This window comes from Felis catus, chromosome C1 (assembly GCF_018350175.1).
Source record: "Felis catus isolate Fca126 chromosome C1, F.catus_Fca126_mat1.0, whole genome shotgun sequence".
Lineage (NCBI taxonomy): Eukaryota > Metazoa > Chordata > Mammalia > Carnivora > Felidae > Felis > Felis catus.
The window spans coordinates 31,115,580-31,142,262 of record NC_058375.1 but is presented as its reverse complement, the minus strand read 5'-3'; the positions used below and the strand labels follow the sequence as shown (position 1 = coordinate 31,142,262).

The following is a 26,683-nucleotide window of genomic DNA, read 5'->3' as shown; positions in this document are numbered from 1 at the left end:
AATAAAGCCTTCTGGATTCATTATGAAGAAGACGGAAAGCTGTTGATCAGGAAGTGACATGACCCCACTTTAAGTTTTAAAGATATTATTCTAGTTAATTTTGGTAAGAATAAAATGTAGAGAGTGAGAGTAAAAAGCAAGTAGGTCAGTTCAGAAGTTTCTGAATTAATTTTTGTAACACAATGCCTAACACAGCATTCGGCATATAAACCCTTAGGTAGTTATCACCTAGGATGATATATATTATCCTGCATTTTTAATACTAGTAGTAGTATACCAAACTCAGGTTTGCATCTCACCTTAACCACTTTAAGCTTTGTAAGCATGAACATATTACTTGATCTGAGCCTCATTTTCCTCACCAATAAAAATAGAGTTAAGAGTTGTGAGAATTAAATGTGACAAAATATATATAAAGCATTCAGCATAGCATTTAACATACAGTAAGGACTCAAAAAAAAATGGTAGCTGGTTATTCACTACCTTCCCCCCTTCACCTGCAACACTGAGACTGGACAGCAACTGACTTCATTTGGAAGAAAGCGCATAAAAACAAAGCCCGAATATCAGGTAGATCAGGAGCTTAGTTATGGACATATGAAGTCTGAGATGCTATTAGCCATACCAGTAGAGATAGTGATTAGGTAGCTGGATATGTGAGTCTGGAGTTCAGAGGAGAGGACTGGGCTGGAGATAAAACATTTGAGATGCAGACAACAGTTGGTATTTAAAAACAGGAATCTAAAAGAAGTCACCAAGGGCATGCTTGTAGGCAGAAAAGAGAGGACACACAAGGACAGAGTCCTAGAGTACTGTAACATTTACTCAACAGAGAGATGAGGAGGAAGAACAGGTTAGAACTAAGAAAGACTGACTAATCAGTTAGGTGCATAGAAAACCAGGAGAATGCAATACCCTAGAAAGTGCCTGGGTGGCTCAGTCAGTTAAGCAGCCGACTCTTGACTTTGGCTCAGGTCAGGATCTCATGGGTTCAGGAGACTGAGCCCCGTGTCAGGCTCTGCACTGACAGCTTGGAGCCTGCTAGGGATTTTTCTCTCTCCCCTTCTCTCTCTGTCCCTTCCCTCCTTGTGCTCTCTCTCAAAATAAATAAATAAATAAATAAACAAACCTAAAAAAATGTTTAAAAGACAAAGTTAAGAAGTCAGATTGAATAAGATGAAAGCTGAGAAATCATCACTGGATTTAGTGATGTGATAGACTGGCAGGGGTGAATGCCATATTATAATGTGTTCGAGGAGAACGATGTTAGAACAGTAAATTCACACAATTCATTCAAGAAATTATGCTGAAAGGCCAGGAGAAGAATGGGGTGGTCGTTGGATGGGGAAGTGGAATCTAAAGATTTCTTTTTTAAAGATGAAAGAAGTAATAGCATAAATGCTGATAGGATGGTTGCAGTAGAGGGGGAACTGATGATACAGTAGAGAAAAGTCCTGTAAGCATTATCCTTGAGGGGGCGACAGCAGATGGGATAAGATACTGAAGTCAGTGGGGGACTGGCCTTAGGCAGGAGAACAGATACAGTTATCTTTAGTAATGGAAGAGAAGGTGCGCACGCACAGATACAGGTAGGTGAATAGATGTCATGGAAGCAGCTTACAGAAACCCCCTTCCAACTGCCTCAATTTCCTCAGAGAAATAGGGAGAAAGTTCATCAATGCAAAGTGTGATGGGGCAAAAGGCATTACAGTATACATTTGAAAAGAAAGGACACAGTATGAAATAGTACTTTATGAAAGTGGGAGAGCAAATCGCCTAAAAAAATATAGTGTGACTGATTATTGGTAAAATCAGTAGGCTGGTTTTCTCCACCCCAGTTTGACCCCAATGGTGCAGGAAAAGATAGAGAGTAGGTAAAGACTTAGAGATAATCAAGATGGTGGTTAGTCAAATAAGTACAATTAAGGGAGAGACCAGTCGAGAAGCTTAGGGAGTGATAATATTGATTGACTATGGAAAAGCAGAGTTTAAGGAGGGAAAGGAGTACATGAGGAGGATGAAGGCAAGCGGGATCAATAGACTTCTGGTCCTGGAGTGAGTGAGCTGGAAAGAGAGAGTTGCATTTGGAGTAGGATATTATAAATAAAACTGTAAGTTGAAACTATCATTAAAGTTTAAGAATTACTACAGCATAAAATCAGATCCTTGGGATTATTACCTTTAATAGGAAAGGTTTAACAGAGAAGTAAAATGAGAATCCATGTACCAGATCTAGGAGAATTATAGGTAGATGACAGAATATAGCTAGAAATTATTCATCTTTTCCTATGTAATTTATCAAAAACGATTAGAGAAAACGAATTCCAACATTTTAAAGAAAAGGGTTCGGGTTAAAAAATGCAATGTGACTGATAAAATAATTTTTAAAAAAGATTCAATTATTTTATTATTTTCCACGGTACCCAGCTTGTGCATTTAATTATAGTTCAAAATATATTCACAGGTTCTAAAGTCCCATATTTCTCTGCTTACAGTTACATGTGTAAAGTACCTTAAATGAAAGCTAAGTGACATTCACTTTAGTTTATCCCTTGATGTTAGTATTAATAATTTCTGTATTTCCCAAACATATAGAAATCATTACTTTAAAAAAAAGAAAAACACCTTTTACATTTGAAAATTTCAAAGCAAACCATTGCCCTAACACATAAATACCCACCTGCATATTCTTCAATTATCTACTTTCAAATCCACCTATAAGACATAACTTTATATTCACTCTGTTGAACAGTTATATACAATTAATACGGCACTTTTCAGTAGCCAGAAAAAAATAATTCTTGGTTTTCATCCTGGCATGCAACATTTATCAAAATCTATTAAATTCATAGTAAGCGTGAGTGACAACAGCACTTATTTGCTTTACTCACCTCCTTAATAGCATCTTCATTCGGGAGAATGGAACATAAGCATGTGATATAGGCTTGCTGAAAAGATGACACATTTGAAATTTCCTTAGATTCTGCACACAGTTTTGATAAAGCAGTGGCCTGAGGGATGCAGTTAGATTTCAACAAATGTTTTATTCGCATTTGCAGAAAGGAAGGTCCTTCTTGTGCAATCAATTTATTGACTAGGAGAAAGGAAAAATGAAAGTCTGATAACATACCTCATAACATGTCAAGGTTAAGACGAGAGTTTGATATCTTTTGTTGTTGGTTTGTTTTTAGTGAATAAAAATTCGGTTGATATAACTTGGGAAGTATATTCTGATCTCAATACTCATCTAACAGAGCAGATAGCAAGATAAATTAATTTTGCTAATGATTCCCACATTATTTGTAGTTTTATTCTAAACACCAAACCTCTTAATAAAACTACTAACACTTTATTAAAATTAATTATTTGACTTTCTCCTCCCTCACTTTCTGATAAGGATATTAAGGAATATGGATATGAACAACAAGCATAAATGCAAGAAAAAGAAGTAGCCTATGTAATATTAACAACTACCACTCGAACACTTTTATGAGGTACCAAGCTTTAGGCTGAGTGTGTCTATATACCTCTCACTTATTCTTCACACCACCACCAAGGCAAGTATTATTATCCCCAGTTTAAGGTTAGGAAAATTAATATTCAGAGAAATTAGGTAACTTGCCAAGGATTCCAAAGCCAGTGGTGTTCTTTCCTCTAAACCAGGAATTTCTCAAAGTGTGTTCCACCGACCAAAAGACCTGAGAGATAGTCCTAGAAAAAAAAAGGATTCCTTGGTCAAATCTCTGAACAGTCCTGCAATAAAGAAAACTGTTCACTTTTATTTAACCCAATGTCTCCCAAACTGATTTGACCAGAGAACCCTTTTACACATATTATTAGCATAAAGTAAAATATATGTTCCTGGTTCAGTACACACTTTGGAAAATGCTGCTCTGGGCAGTACTAAATATTAAGCATCTGAGCACTGATTTTTACACTGTTCTAGACGATCCCATGACTTACGAACAGCATACACTCAACAAGTGTGTGGCATCGTTACTATTATTTAAAGAACAGAGGTGAGAATATCGTAGGTCAAGACAAGTCATGAGTAAACAAACTGCTTTAGATGTTCCATCTAAAATAGTGTTTCTCAAACTTGAAAGTGCCTTCTGAATCACCTGGGGTATCTTAGTAAAATGCAGATTCTAATTCAGTGGGTCTGGGATGGGACCTGAGATTTTGTTTTTCCAACAAGCTTCTCAGATGATACCCATGCTGCTATGTCTACAAGCATGAGATCTATGGAGTGGAAATCATTGTATTAATGATAAACCACTGTGGGGACAGGGATAAACTACTGGCCCAGTCTTTACATCCGAACCAACTGTACAGTTTCTGAAATTCTTTTAAAAAACAAGTAATACCATATATGCACATGACATAAAGTTCAAAAACACAAAAAAAGTTTATAAAGTTGTCTCCTTTCTGCCCTAACTCCAGTCCCCCAGTCTCCTTCCCCCCAAAACAATAACTGTTTCCAATTTCTTCCAGAAATATTCTGAGTACAGAGGACCTATTTCTTTTCCCACTAAATATATCATATAGGTCATTCTATATAGGTGGAAGGTGCCTATTTCCTGTGGTAGCTCAAAAAGGTCTAGATTCTAGAGCTCTAACTGCAGATTTTGATTTAGCAGGTGAAGCCTGGGGAGGGAGAGAGGGGGATAGAGAATGTGTGTCTGTGTGTGTTGGTTTTAAATTCCACAGATACTCTAATAATGTAGTCAAGGTCAAAAAGTATGGCTGGAAAACAGATCACTTTCACTTGGATTTTTCCGTTTTAGTCCCATAGGCACTAAATTCCACAAAACGAACTCATAATCACATCTCCCTCTCAAATAGCTCCTCATTCCTTACTTCTATTTTCAGTAATGGTATTCTCTCAATCATACAGAAATGAACGTTTAGCATTATCCCTCCTTGCCAATTCCATCCCTCAATTATTATTACATCCTTATTGTATGCTAGCAATTCTTTTTAAAACTCCCCAATCAGGGGCACCTGGGTGTCTTGGTCAGTTGAGGATCTGACTCTTGATTTTGGCTCAGGTCATGATCTCCCAGTTCATGGGATTGAGCCCCACATTGGGCTCTGGATTGCTTGGGATTCTCTCTCCCTCTCTCTCTGCCCCTCCCCCACTCGTGTTCTCTTGTGTGTAAATAAATAAATAAGTAGATCTATATCTATATATCTATATACATATAGATACATATATACATATAGATACATATAGATACATATATACATATAGATATAGATATATAGATCTGTACAGTTTCTTAAATTCTTTTAAAAAATAAGTAATACCATATATGCACATAACATAAAATTCAAAAACACAAAAAAATGTTTATAAAGTTATCTCCTCTCTGCCCTAACTCCAGTCCTCCGGCCTTCTTCCCCCCAAAACAGTAACTGATAGATAGATAGATCTCTCTCTCTCTCTCTCTACATACATATATATGTATATACATATATATGTGTATATATGTGTATATATGTATATATATATATGTGTGTATATATATATATACACATATATATGTATATACATATATATATATACATATATATATATACATATACATATATATATATACATATATTAGGGGCACCTGGGTGGCTCAATCAGTTACGCGTCTGACTTCAGCTCAGGTCATGATCTCACGGTTCATGAGTTCACAGTTCATGGCCCCGCGTCAGGATCTTTGCTGACAGCTCAGAGCCTGGAGCTTGCTTCAGATTCTGTGTCTCCCTCTCTCTCTCTGTCCCTTCCCCGCTCATGCTTTGTCTCTTTGTCTCAAAAATAATAAACATTCACAAAAATTAAAATAAATAAACATTTAAAAAAACCTCCCAATCTAATTCTTTCATATTATTTCCTGCCACATCTGTCACCCCAATATCCTATTCTGCCTATCATCAGATTCTGCTCTGTGTATCTGCCCTATAAGGCTATAAGCATTTTCACAAATCTCACCCTGAAGAGCTATACAACCCACCCTCTTCTAAATTCTTACAGCATTAAAAAAACAATTCCCACAGTATTTTACTTCCTTCACTGTACTTACTTTTCTCTTTAACTACAGGAATAAAGGATTACAGTGTACAGAGATTACTACCTCATGTTTTGGAATCACATTCAATGTGAGGCTGAATCAGGACTCTGACACATACTAGCTGTGAGACCCTTGGACAATTAACTGACCTCTCTGAGCCTCAAGTTTCTTCATCTGTTAAAAAAAAAATTAGTAATATCCACCTCACAGAGCTGAATGAATCATAGATGAACTACCGTAACACAGATAAGACACTTGGCACAGGGCCAGGCACAGAGGAAATGCTCAATACTAGTTGCTATTATCTGTTTCTGTCTTCTCCCTTACTACACCATCAGCAATTTGTGAATACCGTGTCTTGTTAACTTCTGTATTCCCTGCAGCACTAAACACAATGCCTTACATATTAGAGAGGTTTTACAAAACCATATATTTAGCAACTGAGTGGTTATCATGCTTCAATCAAAAACTTTCAATATCTCCTCACCTGTGTTCAAATTCTGCCTCCCAATTTTAACCACGTGGCCTTAGGCATGTGTAATGTCTCACCTGGTTTATGGACTAAATGAGATATGGAAAGCACTAATATGGTACTTATCACATAACAAACACTCTAAATTATAGAGGTAAAACTAATTTACTCAATGTACTATAGTTAAACCACCATACTGACTTTGAACATACAGACCAATCTTGCATTTTAAAATTCATTTCAGGGCTGCCCAGGTGGTGCAGTCAGTTAAGCATCCAGACTCTTGGTTTTGCCTCAGATCATGATCTCACAGTTCATGAGTTCAAGCACTGCGTCAGGCTCTACGCTGACAACTCAGGGCCTGCTTGGGATTTCTCTCTCCCTCTCTGCCCCTCCCCTGCTCAGGCCCTTGCATGCTCTCAAAAAATAAACATTTAAAAAAAAAAAACAAAAAAAAACAAAAAAAAAACAAAAACAGGGGCACCTGGGTGGCTCAGGTGGTTAAGCGGCTGACTTTGGCTCAGTTCATGATCTCATGGTTCAGGAATTCAGGCCCTGCATCCGGCTCTGCACTCACAGCACAGAGCCTACTTGGGATTCTCTCTCTCTGTTCCTCCCTCAGTTGTGCTCTCTCTCTCAGGATGGATAAACTTTATAAATAAATAAGCTTTATAGATAAATTCATTTCAAGTTATGTATCTTAACTTTGTTTTTTAAAACGAAATCCATCCATACATTCAATATTTAAAAATGATATAATAAAGTATAGAAATCCCCTTCCTAATTGGGACTCTTTCTGTATTTTTTTGGTCATTTTAGTATAAAATAATTTTTAATCATATATCCTTTCTTCCATCTAGATTCAACAAATGAACTGTTTTGTCATTTCTTTACTTCGCTTTTCTTTTCCTGAACCATTTAAAAGTAAACTGCAAACATCACGATACTTCATCACGTAAAAAATGGTTAACATTTAAGGTCCAATTAAAAACAGCCGTTTTTTTATTTTTTAACAGGAAAGCCTCTTTTTATTTTTACTGGAAGGCTCAAGTGGCACCTGACAATTCATAAAATGGCTTCCGAGGTAGGGGGCAGAAGGGACACAAAAAATAAACTGGGGTGGGAAAGAAAAACAACCAGGAGGAGGTATAAGAGCTGGTTCCTTATCAGCCTGATTTGGGAAAGGAGTTGGTGACTCTGAACAAGGATGTATCCCTTCCTTCAACCTTTGGGAGGGGAGAGAGAAAAAAAGGAAAAGACTGTGGCTTTGGCCCTCCTGAGTCTCCTACTGGCGTAAGTTATGGGAAAGGGTGGGGGCGGGGGGCTGGGTAGGTGGGTAGGGTACAGGTCAGTTGGCAAAACTGGCAGATATCAGATGGTGGCTCTGGGTGTCCTTTGAGTTGTAGATGGAATCTCTCCATTATGGTAGTGGGGGCTCCCCACTGATGGTAGCTGAGGTCTCCTAGTCTGTAGGTTACCTGGGTCCAGGTGGCTGCTGCCATTGCCACTGTGAGGAGGGGTAGTTTTGTGACTCCTGGAGCTCAGGACGGAAACTACGAGTGAGACCTTAGCTGGGCTTGGTCTTGCCATCCCCATCATCTGTGGCAGGCTGCTGGGGTAGCCTGGGGTGGAAAGGCCTTCAGTACCTGGGCTGGAATCTGGGTGGGAGAACCTGCTATTTCCCTGCTGATTATGCCAGGCAGAAGTGCCAACAACCGATACTCATTACATACTTCAGTAATAAACTTTGGGCGGGGGGGGGGGGGGGGGAGGTCACAAAATTCAAGAATTCAAGGCAGGAAAAACAAAACCCTGACAGATCTTTTTTTAAATCCACAAAAATAAACTGAAAAGCATTTACTGAGTTCCTTGGAGGCTTAAAATGTGTACTTTTATGCTTCTGATGACTACATCATTGAACAGAAGAGAATCAACGAGAGGATAATCACTGCTTTCTAATTTCAAATATATGTTAATACCTGGGCTACAAAGGGCAGTGGGGCTATAAAAGAAGCTTTCTTTAATTTCTGTAATGTTTATTTTTGAGCACATGCACGCGTGCACACGAGCACGAGCAGGGGAGGGGCAGAGAGAGGGAGACAGAGGATCCAGCAGGCTCCATCCACACTGTCAGCGCAGGGGCCGATGTGGGGCTCAAACTCACAAACCATGAGAGCATGACCTTAACCAAAACCAAGAGTCGGCTGCTTAACTGACTGAGCCCCCCAGGCTCCCCTAAAGAAAGCTTTCTAATCTTCTGACCTGAAATTAGAGTCAGGGCCAACTGAGAAAGCAGGCAGACTATATAGGCTGCCCACCATTTATATGCTAGTTCACAGAATAATTCCTTAGACATGTCACTGTTCTGTGCACAGTCTTACAGATAGTGGGCACTTCATCTTTACTGAATAGATAGGATACCACAAGATGTTAGGTGAACAGTGCTTCTCTCCATCTCTTGATTTTTTTCTATGTGAAAAGAAATTAAGTACTGTTAACTCCTGAGGTGGGGTGATGTATTTGACTCGTACATCAAGGGAAAATAAAGTGGGGACATTTAATGCTACTCTAGCCTTCTTCCTGTTGAGCTTAGGCCTGCCTCTAGAGAGTAACAGAATAAGTGCTCTTCTCTGCCCTAGTCAGACTTTATCTGGACTGGGATCTGCCTAATTCTGGGATTCTTCTGAAACTATTTGGCTCTATCCTCTAAGCAACTTATATTAATAAGAAAGGTGATATTTTAGCCTCCATTTGCCTATATCCACAAATGGGATGACATATACTGGGAACCTGAACAGAAAACAATAAAACCAACCTCTTTTCTATTTAACAGCTCTTTCCTTTATTCTTTTCCTCTTTTGTCAATGTGACTAATAAGCAGGAGAATTAGCAGAGCAAAGGGATCAAGAGAAAACTCTAAGTAGCCTCCTTGCCAATCTTCTCACTATACGGAAAACCCAAACAGCATGTCTACAGTAGGCTGTCAAACTTGGTGAATGAATAAGCTAACTAGGGCATTTTAAGGCATCAACATTCAAATGGTCTGTTCAAGACCTAAGTTAAAGATATACCAAAAGTATAAATAAAAACTCTTCTGAAGCTCATTTTTATTCCTGAAACATACTTAACAGAATGTGATCCTTTCAATTTTCTACTAACTTAAAGCAAATGAAATCACAATTGGTCGTGGTACCAAATGAAATAACTTTTTGTGTCTAAAATGCAAATACCAACTCAATTCCATAAATCTTCTGGTGTTAAACTGACAATTTTGTAAATAAAATTTTCATTCTTTGCGTTTCTCTACAAAATGCTAAATTCCAATTATTTCATAAGTTTAAAATAAAAAAGCAATTTTTCCACGGTCCTTAGTTGTAGTAACCAGTGAACAAAACACAAGCAAAGCTCTACCATATACTAAAGACTAGGAAGACATTAAATGCTAACGGTTAGTTTTTACTATTCAAAGGAGAACAGACTGGGTAGGGATACACAGGTGATATTTACAAAATTTTAAGCCATAAGTGAATTCTAATTCTCTTAGATCTAAGTCTTCCTTCAATATAGTCAGTAAAGTTTTATGGCTTACCTTCTTCTGTTTCTACTGGCTGTTGAGACAGAATTTTAAGAAGAACTGGGTTTTTCCACACTCCTTCCTTGGTAACATGAACCAATATTTGTAGGTTATTATTCCCAAATTCCAATAATGCATCATGTGACTCCTAAAACAAAAAACAGCATATCCAGAAAACAGACTAATAAGCAATATAAAATGTATTTTTTGCCTTTTCAACGTATCTGAATGTCTATGAAAGGAACTTAGATTTCCAAAAGAGAAATAAGCAGGAAAAAAAAACCATCCTCAAAGCTCTGTTTATTTTTAAAAGTGAAACTAGAGGGGCGCCTGGGTGGCTCAGTCATTTGAAAGTCTGGCTCTTGGTTTCAGCTCAGATCATAATCTCACAGTTGGTGAATTCGAGCCCTGTGTCAGGTTCCTTGCTGACAGTACAGAGCCTGCTTGGAATTCTCTCTCTCTCCCTCCCTCTCTCTGCCCCCCCCCACTTCTCTCTCTCTCAAAATAAACTTAAAAAAAAAAAAAAAGAAAAGAAAAGAAACTAGGGTATTTTCACTAAAGAGCACCTTTAAAATGTTTTCCTAGGGGTGCCTGGGGGGCTTGGTTGGTTAAGTGTCTGACTCTTCGTTTCAGCTCAGGTCATGATCTCATGGTTTGTGGGTTCAAGCCCCGTGTCGGGCTCTGTGCTGACAGCACAGAGCCTGCTTGAGATTCTCTCTCCTTCTCTTTCCCTCCCATGCTCACACACACTCTCTCTCTCAAAATAAACTTAAAAATAAAATAAAATGTTTTCCTAAATTCTCCTTAGGTAAAATTATGACCATAATTCAATTTACAACCTCACATTAATAATTTTATTTAAAAAAAAATTTTAATATTTATTTTTGAGAGAGAGACAGACAAGTGGGAGCCAGGAAGGGCAGAGAGAGAGGGAGACACAGAATCTGAAGCAGGCTGAGCTTTCAGCACAGAGCCCGATGCAGGGCTTGAACTCACAAACTATGAGACTCATGAACCATGAGATCATGACCTGAAGTTGGAGGCTTAACAGACTGAGCCACCCAACTGTCCAATTACTAAATTATTTTAAGGCTATTTAATAGCTTTCTTTTAAAAGATTCCACAGTATTCACAAGGCACTTTGATGGCTCAGTTAGTTAAGCGCCAGACTTCAGCTCAGGTCATGATCTCGCGGTTTGTGAGTTCGAGCCCCACAATCGGGTTCTCTTCTGTCAGCAAACAACCTGCTTCAGATCCTCTATCTCCCTCTCTTCCTGCCCCTGCCCTGCCTTGCACACTCTCTCTCTCAAAAGTAAACATTAAAAAAAACTTTTTTAATAAATAAAGGGTTCCATGGTATTCACAAAGGCAATGTATTCCTTCTAATAGAAATATTAATTTAATGATGCCAACTGATAAATTTTTTCATTGTTTAAATTCTTCTATCAAAAGACGTTATTTTTTTATTATTATTATTATTATTATTTTAATGTTTATTTATTTTTGAGACAGAGAGAGACAGAGCATGAATGGGGGAGGGTCAGAGAGAGAGGGAGACACAGAATCTGAAGCAGGCTCCAGGCTCTGAGCTGTCAGCACAGAGCTCGATGCGGGGCTTGAACTCATGGACCACGAGATCATGACCTGAGACGAAGTTGGACGCTTAACCGACTAAGCCACCCAGGTGCCCCTCAAAAGACTTTTTAAATGAAAAGTGGCTCTATATAAAATGTCATGGAAAGTCTAGGTTATCAGCTATCATTCTATCTCCTCGGAAAACAAAATATAATTGCCAATAGTTTGTTCTTTAAAATATTTATGTACACAAAGGGTCAGGAGAAAGGAGTCAGAAATTTAACTTGACATAAATGATTAAGTATATGTCTCCAATGTCCACTATTACTAGTGAGGATTATTGGTTGTTCCCATATTCTGAAATTCTAATGTGTTTGCTCTTATTCATTGTCTCCCTTCATCTCTACCCCTCCCTGCTCATTCTCTCCCTCAAAATAAATAAACTTAAAAAAAAGTTGCAAAAAACAGGATTGCGGTTTTATGAGAAAATTCATTTCAGGATGTATTTTCATATTCATAGGGAAAAGACGTGGAAGGGTTACACAAGCTGAAAATAGGGAATGAGCGTGTTCCATTTGTGGCCTGCTCTGATAACAACTGTTCTCTTACCAAAAGTTTCCTCAAAACCATCTACTGGCTTGTTCATTTATCACTAAAATAAGAAAACTTCAGGGTTTTACCTTTTAGTGTTCAACAGGGACCACGTCTTACATTTATCTGTACGTCTACTACATTTATTTTATTGAACACATATTCAAAAATATATCCTGTATGATAAATACTGGAAAAAGTTACACAGGTGTAGGGGAAAGGCAAATATTTTGTGCAGGCATACATCTAAGAAAAGAATGAAGAAACAGGACAGTATTCTCTCTGCAAAGGATACTAATATAAATAATAGTAATAGTCTTAACAAGAATAGAGAGATTTGCCCTTCTAGACTGTTGTATGCCAGGACAAAACTACTGGCAAGCCTCAAAACACAGCATAACAAAATCAGTGTGTTATGTATGAGAGATGATTTTAGCACCCATATGAATATTTGAGGAATTAGGACCATGTTATAGGGATTAAAACAGGCCAAAGACATGAGAAAAAAAATCCTCTTTTCCCCAAAAAGAAAAAGATTAACACTGTTATCATTTCATTTTGAGTTATACACCCCAGAAGAAAGAAACTGCCAGATAAAGAAGTATGTCTGTTAACATCTAAATATTTACTTGTGCCTACATGAAACAGGTCTGGGCTACTACAGAGTTATGTCCTCGAGGAAGCAGTTAGCAAAACAAGCTCTGGATATAAATGTGGGTGTAACTTTGGGTAAGCTAATCAACACTCTCCATGCCTAGTCTTCCTATTTGTAAATGGGGATTCAAATGATCACTACATTATAGGCTTGTAATTTGATTAAAAGACACAAAACACATTAAAAGACACAAAACACACAAAACAATGTAGAGCAGTATTTAGTACATAGTGATAACAAACTATTTTTTTTTAAATAGTTTTTCGGTCTCTGTCAGTAACAGGCAAATTTGCCTCCTGTTACTGGCATTTTACTTGCTTTTCCTCCTATCCTATTATCTCCTCCACAACTCGTTACTTTGTGATGTGCTGCTCACCTTTTACGAAAGTGGATAATCAAGCCAATATGAGAGCCAATGGAGCTCTTCTGCAAACAAAATGCATGAACAGAATCTATGATGACTATTTTGGCTGTTTGAGAGACTTATACTGCTAGACATAATCCCTAATGTTAGAGGGAAATTACTAGATAAGTGTACAAAGAATGATCCAAATACTGCTACCTTATAACCAACCATATACAACTTTACATTTTTAATAGCTTTTTTCTGTCTAAAACTTTGTTTTTGAATAATGAAAACTTCTATGTTGATTCCTAAGCTATATAATGGCTAACAAAACCAAATGAAAGAATAAAACAATTTTTAACACACCCCCTTCATTTGGAAGGCATCTTTCTCAAAATTTCATGAAATTAATATACAGTATGCTTGTTTTTCTTCCAAGTTTTCAATTTTATTTGCTGGGAGGAATTAACTAAGTGTCTTGGATACCTAAACAGAGAACTTTTTTGAGCCCAAATCAACTCACCTGTAGAGACTGAAGGAAGAGTACCCAGACTTCACATGGCAGTTCACTTTCAGACACTGAAAGCAATAATTCAAAACAGCTCCTATAATATAAAATAATGAAGTCAATATACAAAGGTGGTTATAGTAGTTATAAGCATAATCAAATACAGTACAACAGTGATACTGAATATACATTTTACATTTGTTTAGATTATTTGAAATTTGTTTCTCACTCTTCAAAATTTTCTTCAACACTGTTATATTGGCTTTTCAACTTTAAAAAAGAGAATAAAGAAAAACCAGGCATCTTTATAATTACATTGTGGCTTTAAAAGTCGGTAATAATATATTCCTTTTAGAAACCATATTGCAAGCAGTTTTATTTAGTTTTATTAGGATGTGGGGAGGGCACACAAATAGGAACCATTCTGATTCCTGAAGACAAAAATAGGAGCAAAATATCGTCCATGCAGCTGATAAAGAGATAAATATTGTAACTGTCATCTATATAGATTCTTGTCACTTGCAGAGGAAGCAGAAATATTGACAAGGCCAATTCTTTGTCTTTAACAAATCAAGACTACCCAGACTAGAATCCTTCCAAACAATCTGTAAGCTAAACCAATCTAAAAACTGAATAGTTGTACCTTTTCAATTTGCAGATGAAAATTGCATTAAAGGTGTAATTTTATCTGTTACTACAACAGCCAAATATTAAAACAACAGCTAAATTATCATGAACTCAGGGTAGTAATCTTATACTATATCCTGATATTGTCCGCTAATAAAATTATTCTTGGTTCAAATAATGTAACTGAATTGTAGAATTTCAGAGTATTTCTCCACAAAGTGATCCTCAAAGACCACTACAGTTTCCAGATACTGTCACTTAAATTGATCTATACCTAAGAACAGAGAGAAAATGTATTATTCTTGGATGCTAAGCCTGAGTAGAAGAGACTCTGGAGGCATTTAAAGATTACGTTGTTTGGCTGGAGCTTTGCTTGCACTTTATTTCCTGGGAACCAGAGTATGAAGGCTCAGAGGAAAGGAAATTTCATTCAAAGGTATGGCTTTAATGGTGCTCTGAATAATGTGATTTCATAGTAAAGAAAAGTCAAGCAAACATTACAACCAGAAGTACTCAATTTTAACAGTGACTTAAGTACTCAAACTTACAGTACTAATCTGCCAAGCACTAACAGGACATCTTCACATTCAGTAGTTAAATATGGGCGTGCACTGGCAAAGCTTTGGATGGCAAGTCGATATACCTCCAGAAGATACACCATATGTTCTGAGGCATTCTTGTTGCTTGCGTACTGCAATAAGGTCTAAAAAATAAAATTAGAGTATTAATTATTTAAGAAATAAAAACAATGAAACAGACTGTCTTTGTTCTCAAATACTGTCACTCCCCTTTTTTCTAACAAATGCACACACCTTTTATTTGCCTTTTTAGCCTCTCATTTGTTTACAGGATTCTATTCTCTCTCTTTTTTTAAATGTTTGCTTACTTACTCTGAGAGAAACAGAGTATGAGCAAGGAAGGGGCAGACAGAGAGGGAGAAAGAGAATCCCAAACAGGCTCCGCACTGTCAACAAATTGCATGATGCAGGGCTCAATCCCATGAACTGTGAGATCATGACCTGAGCTAAAATCAAGAGTTGGATATTCAACTGACTGAGCCACCCAGGCACCCCGAGAAGACTCTATTTTCATCATTTAATGAATTGTTTCTGCTGAATTAAAGAAAAGCCAGAACTGCTCTTTTGACATGAGAATAAATCTAAAGGTAAAGCCATAAAATCTCTATAGTTATTCTCACTAGAAGTCTGGAGTTATGATCTCTGAAATTCAATAATGAGTTTCATTAATAGATTAAATTGAGCACCAGCCAGTAGTAAGCACTGGGTATATGAGAATAGGACTATGGTTCCTGCCTTCTACAAGAAGACATTTATTCCTGAGTATGGCCCTCAGCTCTATAGCTCTAAAAATCCATTTTTCTCTGCACACATAGAACTGATTAGGCTTAATTTACACCAACCAATTTATGAAAGAATGATGTTATATTTTTATTTTCAATGAAGTTTATTTTTTAAAAATCCACATATAGGCCAAATGCCAATTTATTTGTTTATAATAGGAGACAGTCATATTACCACCCAGAGTAATGCCTTACCCATAGCGTGGTTACCTAAGAGGGTGTATCTGGTGAGTATGAAATCTAAAACAAAGGAAAATGGAACTACAATCAAGCCTAATAAATTACATGTGTCCAACATGAAGAATTTGTAAAATGATGGTGGAAAGCTGGCTTATGTTCTCTCTGGACAATGCTAGAAAATCACTGCAAAATTCTTGCTTGGGGACTCTAAGTTCCACAGGGTTGTGCTCTCTTCTATTAATATATATATCTTCCTTCCAACAACTGCTTAGGTTTTGCTTATGCTCAACTGATATATCTAGTTAGGTTACCACTTGAATTATGCATAGGCAGCATACAAGTTTTTTCCCTCAGAATACACATTCTGACTGGACCAGTGTCTTAGTTTCAAAGGGTAGCTTTATCTTGAGCGAATTACATATGATTTGAATTCATTACCCCCAGTATAATTTCTTCAAAAAGTCCTAACTTCCTGTCTTCACTTTAATTTTTCTGCGTGAAGAACCACAAATAGTTATAGTAGCACTACAGGATTCCACAGGATTTTTTGCAGCTTCAGTTTCTAAAAAGGCCTTATATCAGTTCTGATAATTAAGAACTGACTAGTCTTGATTGCTTAAAAAAAAAAAAAAAAAAACTTACAAGGAAATACATCATAAACAATTATACCATATATAGTAAAACTCTTAGCTAACACATTGGATTGTCTGGTCTTTGCATACTTGAGTGATCAAGCCAGTTGTTTTAGTATACCAATTCAATTAGGTATCTTGCTTCTTTATCACAGTTTAGATATGAGCTCCTTCTGTATTTTCAGAGGAGCATTATGTCCTCATTTAATCAAATCCCAAATTTTAGGGGCGCCTGGGTGGCTCAGTCAGTTGAGCGTCCAACTTCAGCTCAGGTCATGATCTCACAGTTCATGGGTTCGAGCCCTGCATCAGGCTGTGTGGTGACAGCCCGGAGCCTGGAGCCTGGAGCCTGCTTCGGATTCGGTGTCTCCCTCTCTCTCCACCTCTCCCCTGTTTAGTCTCTGTCTCTCAAAAATAAATAAACATTAAAAATATATATTTAAAAGAAATCCCAAATTTTAATAAAATAAAAACTTAATATCAAAGGTTCTTTTTTTTTTTTTCAACGTTTATTTATTTTTGGGACAGAGAGAGACAGAGCATGAATGGGGGAGGGGCAGAGAGAGAGGGAGACACAGAATCGGAAACAGGCTCCAGGCTCTGAGCCATCAGCCCAGAGCCCGACGCGGGGCTTGAACTCACGGACCGCGAGATCGTGACCTGGCTGAAGTCGGACGCTTAACCGACTGCGCCACCCAGGCGCCCCATTATCAAAGGTTCTTAAAACTGAGCCCACAACAATCCTTTTTGCAGCTAAATGAGTACACAAAAGGAATGGAGATTATGTGATTATCTGTTATATAAATAAAAATTCACATAATCTCTCTTAAGAAATTTATTAAAATCTATGTTACAAACAAAGTCTGTTTCAGGTCAGCAAATTACTTAATTGTCTGCATTGGTTAAACCAGAGAGCTTGATAAATTTATACTCAATACCAGATTTTATGCTCCCTGAGGTCAGATATTATGTGTTTTCAATCTTTACAGGACTAACAATTCTCCACCCACTCCCACCCCCATAGAACATTCTCAAGTCTCACTAAATGTTTGCTAAGCCATTCATCATTTTATTCACTGGACAAATATTTACCAATAGCTTACTCTAACCTACACTGTTAGGTACTGGGGGAAAAAGACATGGGGGCCTATCCTCATGGAGCTTTCAGAATGAGTCAACAGTGTGACAGTTGAAACCACACATGCAAATTAACCAACTGCTGCCTAAAGTATACAAAGAGAAGGGTTGAATGCATACAGATGAAGTGGGTCTTTCCAGTCCACCTTCCCACTAAGAATGCTCCTGCCACCAATCTAGTATCTTATGACACATTTCAGGAAGACTTCCACAAGCTACACAATTTCAAAGATTCAATACCCCATGGATATTTATGTTTATAGCTTGCCCTATACTGATTTATATATTTTTATATTCCTAAATCTTTTCATCCTTATGTGTTAGTCCAATTAAATAGATCTTAACATTATCCACTATGACATACTCTGAGCATTTGAAGATTCACTGAAACAATCTTTCTCACAATCACCTTTTTAAAAAAATTCAAGATTAAGCTGAATTACAGCCATCCAAATAATATTTAAGTATCTCATGTAAACAAAATTCCATCAGAAGCAGTAAAGAAAAATAGGTCTTATTTCTCCTTAGAAATTTTATTTTAGACACCAAGAAAACTGAAAGAGAAAGGGAAGATAAATAATATCACTTCCTCAACTCATTAGGATTCTACAGAGACCAAATTAATGTCCCCTCTCTGTTTCAATAAACTCATTTATTCCACAAACACCTACTATGTGGTAATACTGTGCTGAGTAGTAAGGATGGAAATTCTACTCCTGTCCTTAAACAGAAAGGTATACTGAGAGGTCAGATACATGTGCATCTCTATAGGCGCCATCTTTGATGATTTTAAACACTCTTACTGGGGTGCTCTCATGCATATCCCAGGCAGATTACCTCTCAAGTCTTTGTTAAAAACCTCAACTGCCTATTAGACATTTCCATCTGAATGTCCCACTCAAATCGCAAACTCAACATGTCCAAAACAAACATCTTCCCCAGCAGATATGCTCTTCCTCCTATGTTCCATCTGCTTCTTTTCAGGAGCCAGAGCTAAAAAACTAAATCACCACCCCACAGTTTGTTGATTCAACCTCAGAAATACTTTTTTTCCCTACCTCTATGCTTTACTTCTATAGCTAGTGACCCTGACCAGGCCCCCAATATAGTTTACTATGGACTCATCTGGACTTCTACAATAGTTTACTTCTCCAGGCTAAATACCCTCCAGTTCTGTATGCTATAATCACAACATATATGTATATTAAAAAAAATAATAATAATGCACAGGGGAAAACTTAGAAGGAACTCAACTAAAATGCTAACCATATTAGCACTGGGACAGTAGTAGCATTATGAACAATTTTTTTGTTGTTTTCATATTTTTCTGAACTTCCCAAATTTCTTTTTAAAATTATTTTATTTTTAAAGTTTATTTATTTATTTTGAGAGACACAGTACAAATTGGGGGTGGGAGTGGGCAGAGAAAGAGGGAGAGAGAGAATTCTACGAGGGATGAGGGGCTCAAACCCACAAAGCTGGGAGATCATGACCTGAGTCAAAACCAAGAGTGGGATGCTTAACCAACTGAACCACACAGGCACCCCCAAGTTTCTTTTTTTTAATTTTTTTTTTTTTTTAATTTTTATTTTGGAAAGAGTGCAGACACAAGCAGGGGAGAGGGAAGACAGAGAAAAGGAGAATCTCAAGAAGGCTCCATGCTCTGCACAAAGCCTGACTGGGGCTTGATCCCATGACTCTGGGATCATGACCTAAGCTGAAATCAAGAGGTGGATGCTCAACCGAGTCACCCAGCCACGCTCAAATTTTCTTTAGTGAACAATTATTATGCTTACAATGAAGGGGGAAAAAAATCTCCCTTCATCTGAATTCTATCTACATTCCTCACTACATGGTTTCAAAGAGACTGGCACATCCTATTTTCCGAGAAACTATCTAAAAGGGAGCATTTTCTCAAGTTTATTTATTTAAAGTAATCTCTACGTCCAACATGCTCAAATTCACGACCCCGAGATCAAGAGTCACATGCTCTTGCAATTAAGCCAGTCAGATGCCCCAAAGAAGGAGCATTTCTTACAAAATAGTCATATTTTATGCAGGGATGTACTGCAATTTAAAACTCAAGTGGTTTAAGACTATTTTCTTTAATAGAAATATTCCCAATGGAATTCTCATAGTATTTTTGAGCACACAGTATTAGCTATGTATTCTCCTAGGAGTTTTCCATGCGACTAACACAATTTACAACAGCCCCTTTTTTTTTTTAAGTTTATTTATTCCTTTTGAGAAAGAGAGAGTGAGAGAGAGAGAGAAGAGAGACAGCACGCATGCAAGTGGGGAAGGGGCAGAGAGAGAGAGAGGGAGGAGAGAGAGAGGGAGAAGAGAGAGAATTGCAAGCAGGCTCTGTACCACCAGTGCAGAACTTGATGCGGGGCTCAAACTCATGAACCATGAGATCATGACCTGAGCCAAAGTCAGACACTTAAACGACTTAGTCCCCCAGGTGCCCCTATCATCAGCCCATTTTATTTATTCTTTTTTAAGCTTTATTTTATTTTTATTTTTATTTATTTATTTATTGACAGCGTGTGCACATGGGGTTGGGGTACAGAGAGTGGGGGACAGAGGATCTGTGCTGACAGCAGAGAGCCTGATGTGGGGCTCAAACTCATGAACTGTAAGATCATGACCTGAGCCAAAGTCAGATGCTTAACCAACTGAGCCACCCAGGTGTCCCCAGCCCATTTTAAAACTGAAGAAACAAAAGGGTGCCTTGTTGACTCAGTCGATAGAGCATGCAAGTTTGAGCCCCACAATGGGTATAGAGATTACTTAAAAATAAAATCTTTTCCTTTTTTTTTTTTTTTAAAGTGAGGAAACAAAGAGGGGCACCTGGGTGGCTCAGTCAGTTAAGCATCTGACTCTTGATTTCGGCTCAGATCATGATCTTGTTTATGGGTCTGAGCCCCGCATCAGGCTCTGTGCTGACAGTGCGGAGCCTGCTTGGGATTCTCTCATTCCCTCTTTCTGCCTGTTCCTCCTCTGCTTGCTCAGTCTCACTCTCAAAACGAATAAATAAACGTACGTACATACACACATAAGAAAGCAGAGACACAGATTAAGTTGTCTGCCCAAAGTCACCCACTAGCTAAGTGCAGGATTCAGAATTTAAATTTGAATTCAGAGGTACCTGGCTCCAGAGCCCACACTTCATCACTTTGCTGCATGTCTTCTCAGAATGCACAATTCTACAACTATTTTAAGTGTGCTTTTATTTTTTTAAGTTTATTTATTTTTGAGAGAGACAAGGAGGGAGAGAGGGAGGGAATCCCAAGCACGTTATGTGCTGTGGGCACAGAGCATGACCTGGGGCTCAAACTCATGAACCGTGAGATCATAAACTGAGCCCAAACCAAGAGTCAAATGCTTATTAGCCAAATGAGCCACCCAGGTGCCCCTTTAAGTTGCTTTTAAATTCCTTTTTTCCCCTAAGCACTGTCTTTAATATTTTGTAGTATCATTAAAGTGACTGCGTCTGGGAAGGTTTTGCGGCAGTGATGCTAATTAATGCCCCACACTTTAGAATGCTGGTGGCTCACAAAGAAATGAAAAAAGGTATTTACTGTTAAGGCTGCATGTCCCAAGGCAAAAGGAAATTATGTCACTTTTAACAGAAGAGATTTGCATTATTTCAAATTTTGCACATAAAGCGAGAAACCTTATTGATTTTAATTTCTCAACATATGAAATTCCCAGAATTAAAATAAATTTGAGTAAAATGTGATCGCACTATGACAGACAGGCTTCCAACAAGACTAAGTCTGATTTCTGAAGTATGGCTCAAGTTTGAAAAAGCAAAAGGGAGAGGAACAGGAGGACTCCAAATAGACAGCAACTTGAACAGTCAGAAAAGATGACTAGAACAGATGGGGGCAAATGGTGACAAGACTTAACGTCACTTGGTGAGGAAACACTGGAGGTTTCCCACGAAGAGACTAAGCTGGGTGTGAGATGAAATGGAAGGGGAGGAAAATGGCTGGCTGCTCACACAGAAAAAGTGGGTAGAGTCAACTAAAACCTTTAAGTCTTTTACATACGTTGCTATCAGGCTCCACTTCACACTTTCCATATTGAGTATAGTTGGTTTTTCAAACCCAGAAATATGACTTACTTATTACTCTGTCTTATCTACCTAATTCATCCATCCTGATTAAATTTCATTGGATTCAGTCCATCATCCCAGCCTACCCAGATTATTTTTAGATACTGATTCTGTCATAAGATTTAACTATGGTTTCTTGCTTCATTTCATTTTCAATTGTAGTGTATGTGCTGCTGAGGCAAGCACCATTTTCAATTCTAACAGAATACCTTTTCCTGTGTTGTCCTAAAACTAGTATCATTTACTGTTTAAAAAATAGAGAGATGGAGAAGTAGAAATAATATCAAGAATCCACACTACCACCACCCAGAAACAGACCACTGTTAACAGGTAATATTAAATCTGAGGGGGTTTTAATGCCTAAATAGAAACATTTCAATGGAATCATACTATACATTATTTTGTAACATTTTCCCCAACATCAGTATGTTATAGTTGCACAGGCTTGTGTATGTATCACAGTTTATTACCCAATTCTCTTTTTCTGGACATTATAGTTTTTAACTTTGTACTGTTACACATAATGTTGAAGGCATTCCTCTAACTTCTTGCATGTATTCTTCATGACAATTTTCTTAGGATAATATCCTATAAATGGGATTGCTAGGTCAAAAGATGCATAATTGTTAAAGCTTTACATTGTGCCAAATTCTGCTCCAGAAAATTTGTTCCAATTTACATTCCTATTATTAGTGTTAGACAGTGACAGATTGGGAGCTGTCACAATTATTGTATATTACAATCTAAATATGATTTTTTGAGGGTCAACTGGATAGGGGAAATACAATTATTTTGTTTATTCAATTTAACAATCCTTTCATTACTGGTGAAGTTGAATAAAATTTTCATATATTTCTTTTATGAGGTAATCTTAAATTACTACAGCATCTTATAAGGTATCTTCATCTGAATTATCAATAACAGTAAGGAAGAGAGCTTGGATGGGAATAGCTCCAACAGTTAACTTCAACTTTCAAAAAATCAAAGAGGACAAAATACTTCTAACTCATTCTATATGGCCAGCACTATTCTGATACCAAAGCCAAAGAAAGACTACAAGTAGGAAAACTACAGATCAATATCCCTTATAAGCACTGATAAAAAATTCATTGGGGCACCAGGTGGCTCAGTTGGTTAAGTGTCCGACTCTTGTCATGAACCCAGGGTCATGAGATATAACCCCATGTCAGGCTCTGAGCTGACTGTGTGGATCCTGCTTGGGATTCTATCTCTCTGCCCCTCTCCTACTCTTGCCTGCAGGCTCTCTCTTAAATTAAAAAAAAAAAAAAAATCAGCAAAATACTACCAATCTAAATTCAATGGCATATTAAAATGGATTAGATACCATGACCAAATGGGATTTATTCCTGGAATGCAAGGATGGTTCAGCATATGAAAATCAATATAAAAACTACATTAATAGAATAAAGGGGAAAAAACTTCACAAGATCATTTCAACTAATGCAGAAAAGGTGTCTGAAAAATTCAAGAACTTTTCATGATAAAAAATAATCAACAAGGAACGGAAGAAAACCATCTCGGTGTGTCTGGCTGGCTCAGTCAGTTGAACATCTGACTTCAGCTCAGGTCATGAACTCAAGGTTCATGAATTCAAGCCCCGCATCAGTCTCTGGGCTGAAAGCTCGGAGCCTGGAGCCTGCTTTGAATTCTGTGTCTGCCCCTCTCTCTGCTCCTCCCCCATTCACACTCTGTCTCTCCCTCAAAAATAAGTAAACATTAAAAAAATGTTTGAATAAAAAAGAAAAAACTATCTCAACATAATATACACCAATAATAGATGAAAACCCACAGCTAACATTATACTCAATGGTGAAAGACTGAAAGCGTTTCCTTTAAGATCAGGAAAAAAGATGCCTATTGTCACCACTTCTATTCAACATAGTACTGGAAGTCATAGTAAGAGCAATTAGGCAAGAAAAAGAAACAAAAAGCAACCAACCTGGAGAGAAAGTAAAAGTTTCAATGTTTTGTAAACAACATGATTGTACATGTAGAAAGTGCTAAAGATGCCACATTAAAAAAATAATAAATTTGAATAATCAAATTGAGCAAACTTGCAGGATACAAAATCAACACACAAAAATCAGTTGATTTTATACACTAACAATGACATATCTGAAAAAGAAGTTAACTAGTCCATTTACAATAACATCAAAGAAATAGGAATAAACTTAACCAAGGAAGGGAAAGACAAGCACACTGAAAATTATAAAACTCTGCTGAAAGAAATGACAGAAGACACAAATAAATGGAAAGACATAACATGGAAATGTTCATAAATTAATTGGAAGACTTACTATTGTTAAGATATCAATACTACCCAAAGCAATCTACAGATTCTATGCAATCCCTATCAAAATCCCAATGACTTTTTTTTCCCAGAAATAGAAGAATCCATACTAAAATTATGGAATCTCAAGGGACCAAGAATTGCTAAAACAATCTTGAAAAGAATAAAGTTGCAAATCTCACATTTCCTGATTTCAAAATTTACTACAAAGTTACAGTAATCAAAGTGTATATTGGCATGAAAACAAGATATACAGACCAATGAGACAGAAAGCCCAGAAATAAACCGTATACATATCCGGTCAATGAGTTTCCACAAGGGTGCCAAGACCATTCAATGGGGGAAAGGGCAGTCTTCTTAACAGTGTTGGGAAAATTAGGTAACCATATACAAAAGAATTAGATTCACCCTATACCATATCCAAAAATTAACTCAATACAGATCTAAGATGATTTCTTGAATATGATACCAAAAGCACAGGTAACAAAAGTAAAAACAGACAAATTGGACTATATCAAAATTTAAAACTTTTGTACACCAAAAGACACTACCAGTATGGTAAAAAGGCAACTCACAGAACAGGAGAAAATATTTGCACATCATATATCTGTTAAGATTGATATACAGAATATATAAAGAAGACTTAAAATTCAACAACAAAGGGCACCTGGGTGGCTCAGTAGGTTAAGCGTCCAACTTTGGCTCACGTCATGATCTCACAGTTGGTGGGTTCAAGCCCCACACTGGGCTCTGTGCTGACAGCTCAGAGCCTGAAGCCTGATTTAGATCCTGTGTCTCCTTCTCTCTCTGCCCCTCCCCCACTCACATTTTGTCTCTCTCAAAAATGAATAAACATTAAAAAAATTTTTTTTTAAATTCAACAACGAAACCCAAACAACCTAATTAAAAATGGGCAAAGGACTTGAACAGGCATTTCTCCAAAGATACACAGATGGCCAAAAAGCACATTAAAAGATGCTTAACATCACTAATTAAGAAATGTAAATCAAAATCACAATGACATAACCACTTCATTCCCATTAGGATGGCTATTACCAAACCAAACCAAACCAGAAAATACCAAGTGTTGACAAGGATATGGAGAATTTGGACCCCCTGTGCATTGCTGCTGGGAATGTAAATGGTGCAGCCACTGTGGAAAATGGCATGGTGGTCCCTCAAAAATTAAACAACTACCTGGGGCACTTGAGTGGTTCAGGAGGTTAAGCATGTGACTCCTGATTTCGGCTCAGATCATGATCTCATGATTTGTGGGATCAAGTCCCACATCAGGCTCTGTGCTGACAGTGCAGAGCCTGCTTGGAATTCTCTCTCCTTTCTCTCTGTGCCCCTCCTCCCTACTGCACCCACATGCAGGCTCTCACGCTCACTCTTTCTTTCTCTCAAAATAATTATTTTATTTTTAACTTTTTTTAATGTTTCTTTTCTTTTTTTTTTTTTTCAGCGTTTTTATTTTTGGGACAGAGAGAGACAGAGCATGAACGGGGGAGGGGCAGAGAGAGAAGGAGACACAGAATCAGAAACAGGCTCCAGGCTCCGAGCCATCAGCCCAGAGCCCGACGCGGGGCTCGAACTCACGGACCGCGAGATCGTGACCTGGCTGAAGTCGGACGCTTAACCGACTGCGCCACCCAGGCGCCCCTTAAATGTTTATTTTCAAAAGAGAGAGAGAGTGTGAGTTGGAGAAGGGCACAGAGAGCAGGAGACATAGAATCTGAAGCAGGCTCCAGGCTCTGAGCTGTCAGCACAGAGCTCGACTCAGGGCTTTAACTCACGAACCATGAGATCATGACATGAGCCAAAGTCGGACACTTAACCAAGGAAGCCACCCAGGCTCCCCAAAATAAATAATTATTTAAAAAATAAACAACTATCATATGACCCAGTGTTCCACTTCCAGATATATACCCAAAGGAGTCAAAAGCAAGGACTTGACAAGGTATTTGTGCCCATGTTCATAACAGCATATTTATAAAAGCCAAACCCATCAAGTGATGAATAAACAAATTGTAGTATGAACACATAGCGGAATATTATTCAGCCTTAAAAAGTAAGGGAATTTGACACATGCCACAACATGGATAAATTTTGAAGCCATTATGCTAAGTGAAATAAGCAAATCATAAAGAGAAAATAATGTATGTTTCCACTCATACATGGTACCATAGTCAAATTCTTAGAGACAGAAAATAGAAGGGTGGTGGTTAGAGGCTAGGGAGAGGGAGAAATGGGGAGTTAGTGTCTAAAGGGTTCGGAGTTTTGGTTTGGGAAGATGAAAATGTTCTGAAGATAAATCGTGGTGATGGTTTCAGATCAATGGAATATACTTAATGCCACTGAATGCGTACTTAAAAATGGTTAAAATGGCAAATTTTATATTATGCATACTTCACTACAATTTAAAAAATACCAAAAAAGAGAGCCAACTTTATGTCTTGAGATTTTAGATTAGCAACTTTCAAGAAACATAAGTGCAACAGGAAGACAGGGAGAAAGAAGAGGATAAACT

At 37.6% G+C, this 26,683-nt stretch overlaps 1 protein-coding gene across 1 annotated transcript in view; it reads right to left on the bottom strand.

Moving 5' to 3' along the window:
* Window positions 1-26,683, bottom strand: part of RLF (RLF zinc finger) — an 86,649-nt gene that overhangs the window by 37,674 nt on the left and 22,292 nt on the right. Inside the window, exons 2-5 of the mRNA XM_003989897.4 lie at window positions 14,959-15,113; window positions 13,799-13,880; window positions 10,124-10,256; window positions 2,892-3,094 (exon numbers count right to left, since the gene is read on the bottom strand). Coding sequence (XP_003989946.1) covers window positions 2,892-3,094; window positions 10,124-10,256; window positions 13,799-13,880; window positions 14,959-15,113 — 573 coding nt within the window. The remainder of the gene's footprint in view (window positions 1-2,891; window positions 3,095-10,123; window positions 10,257-13,798; window positions 13,881-14,958; window positions 15,114-26,683) is intronic.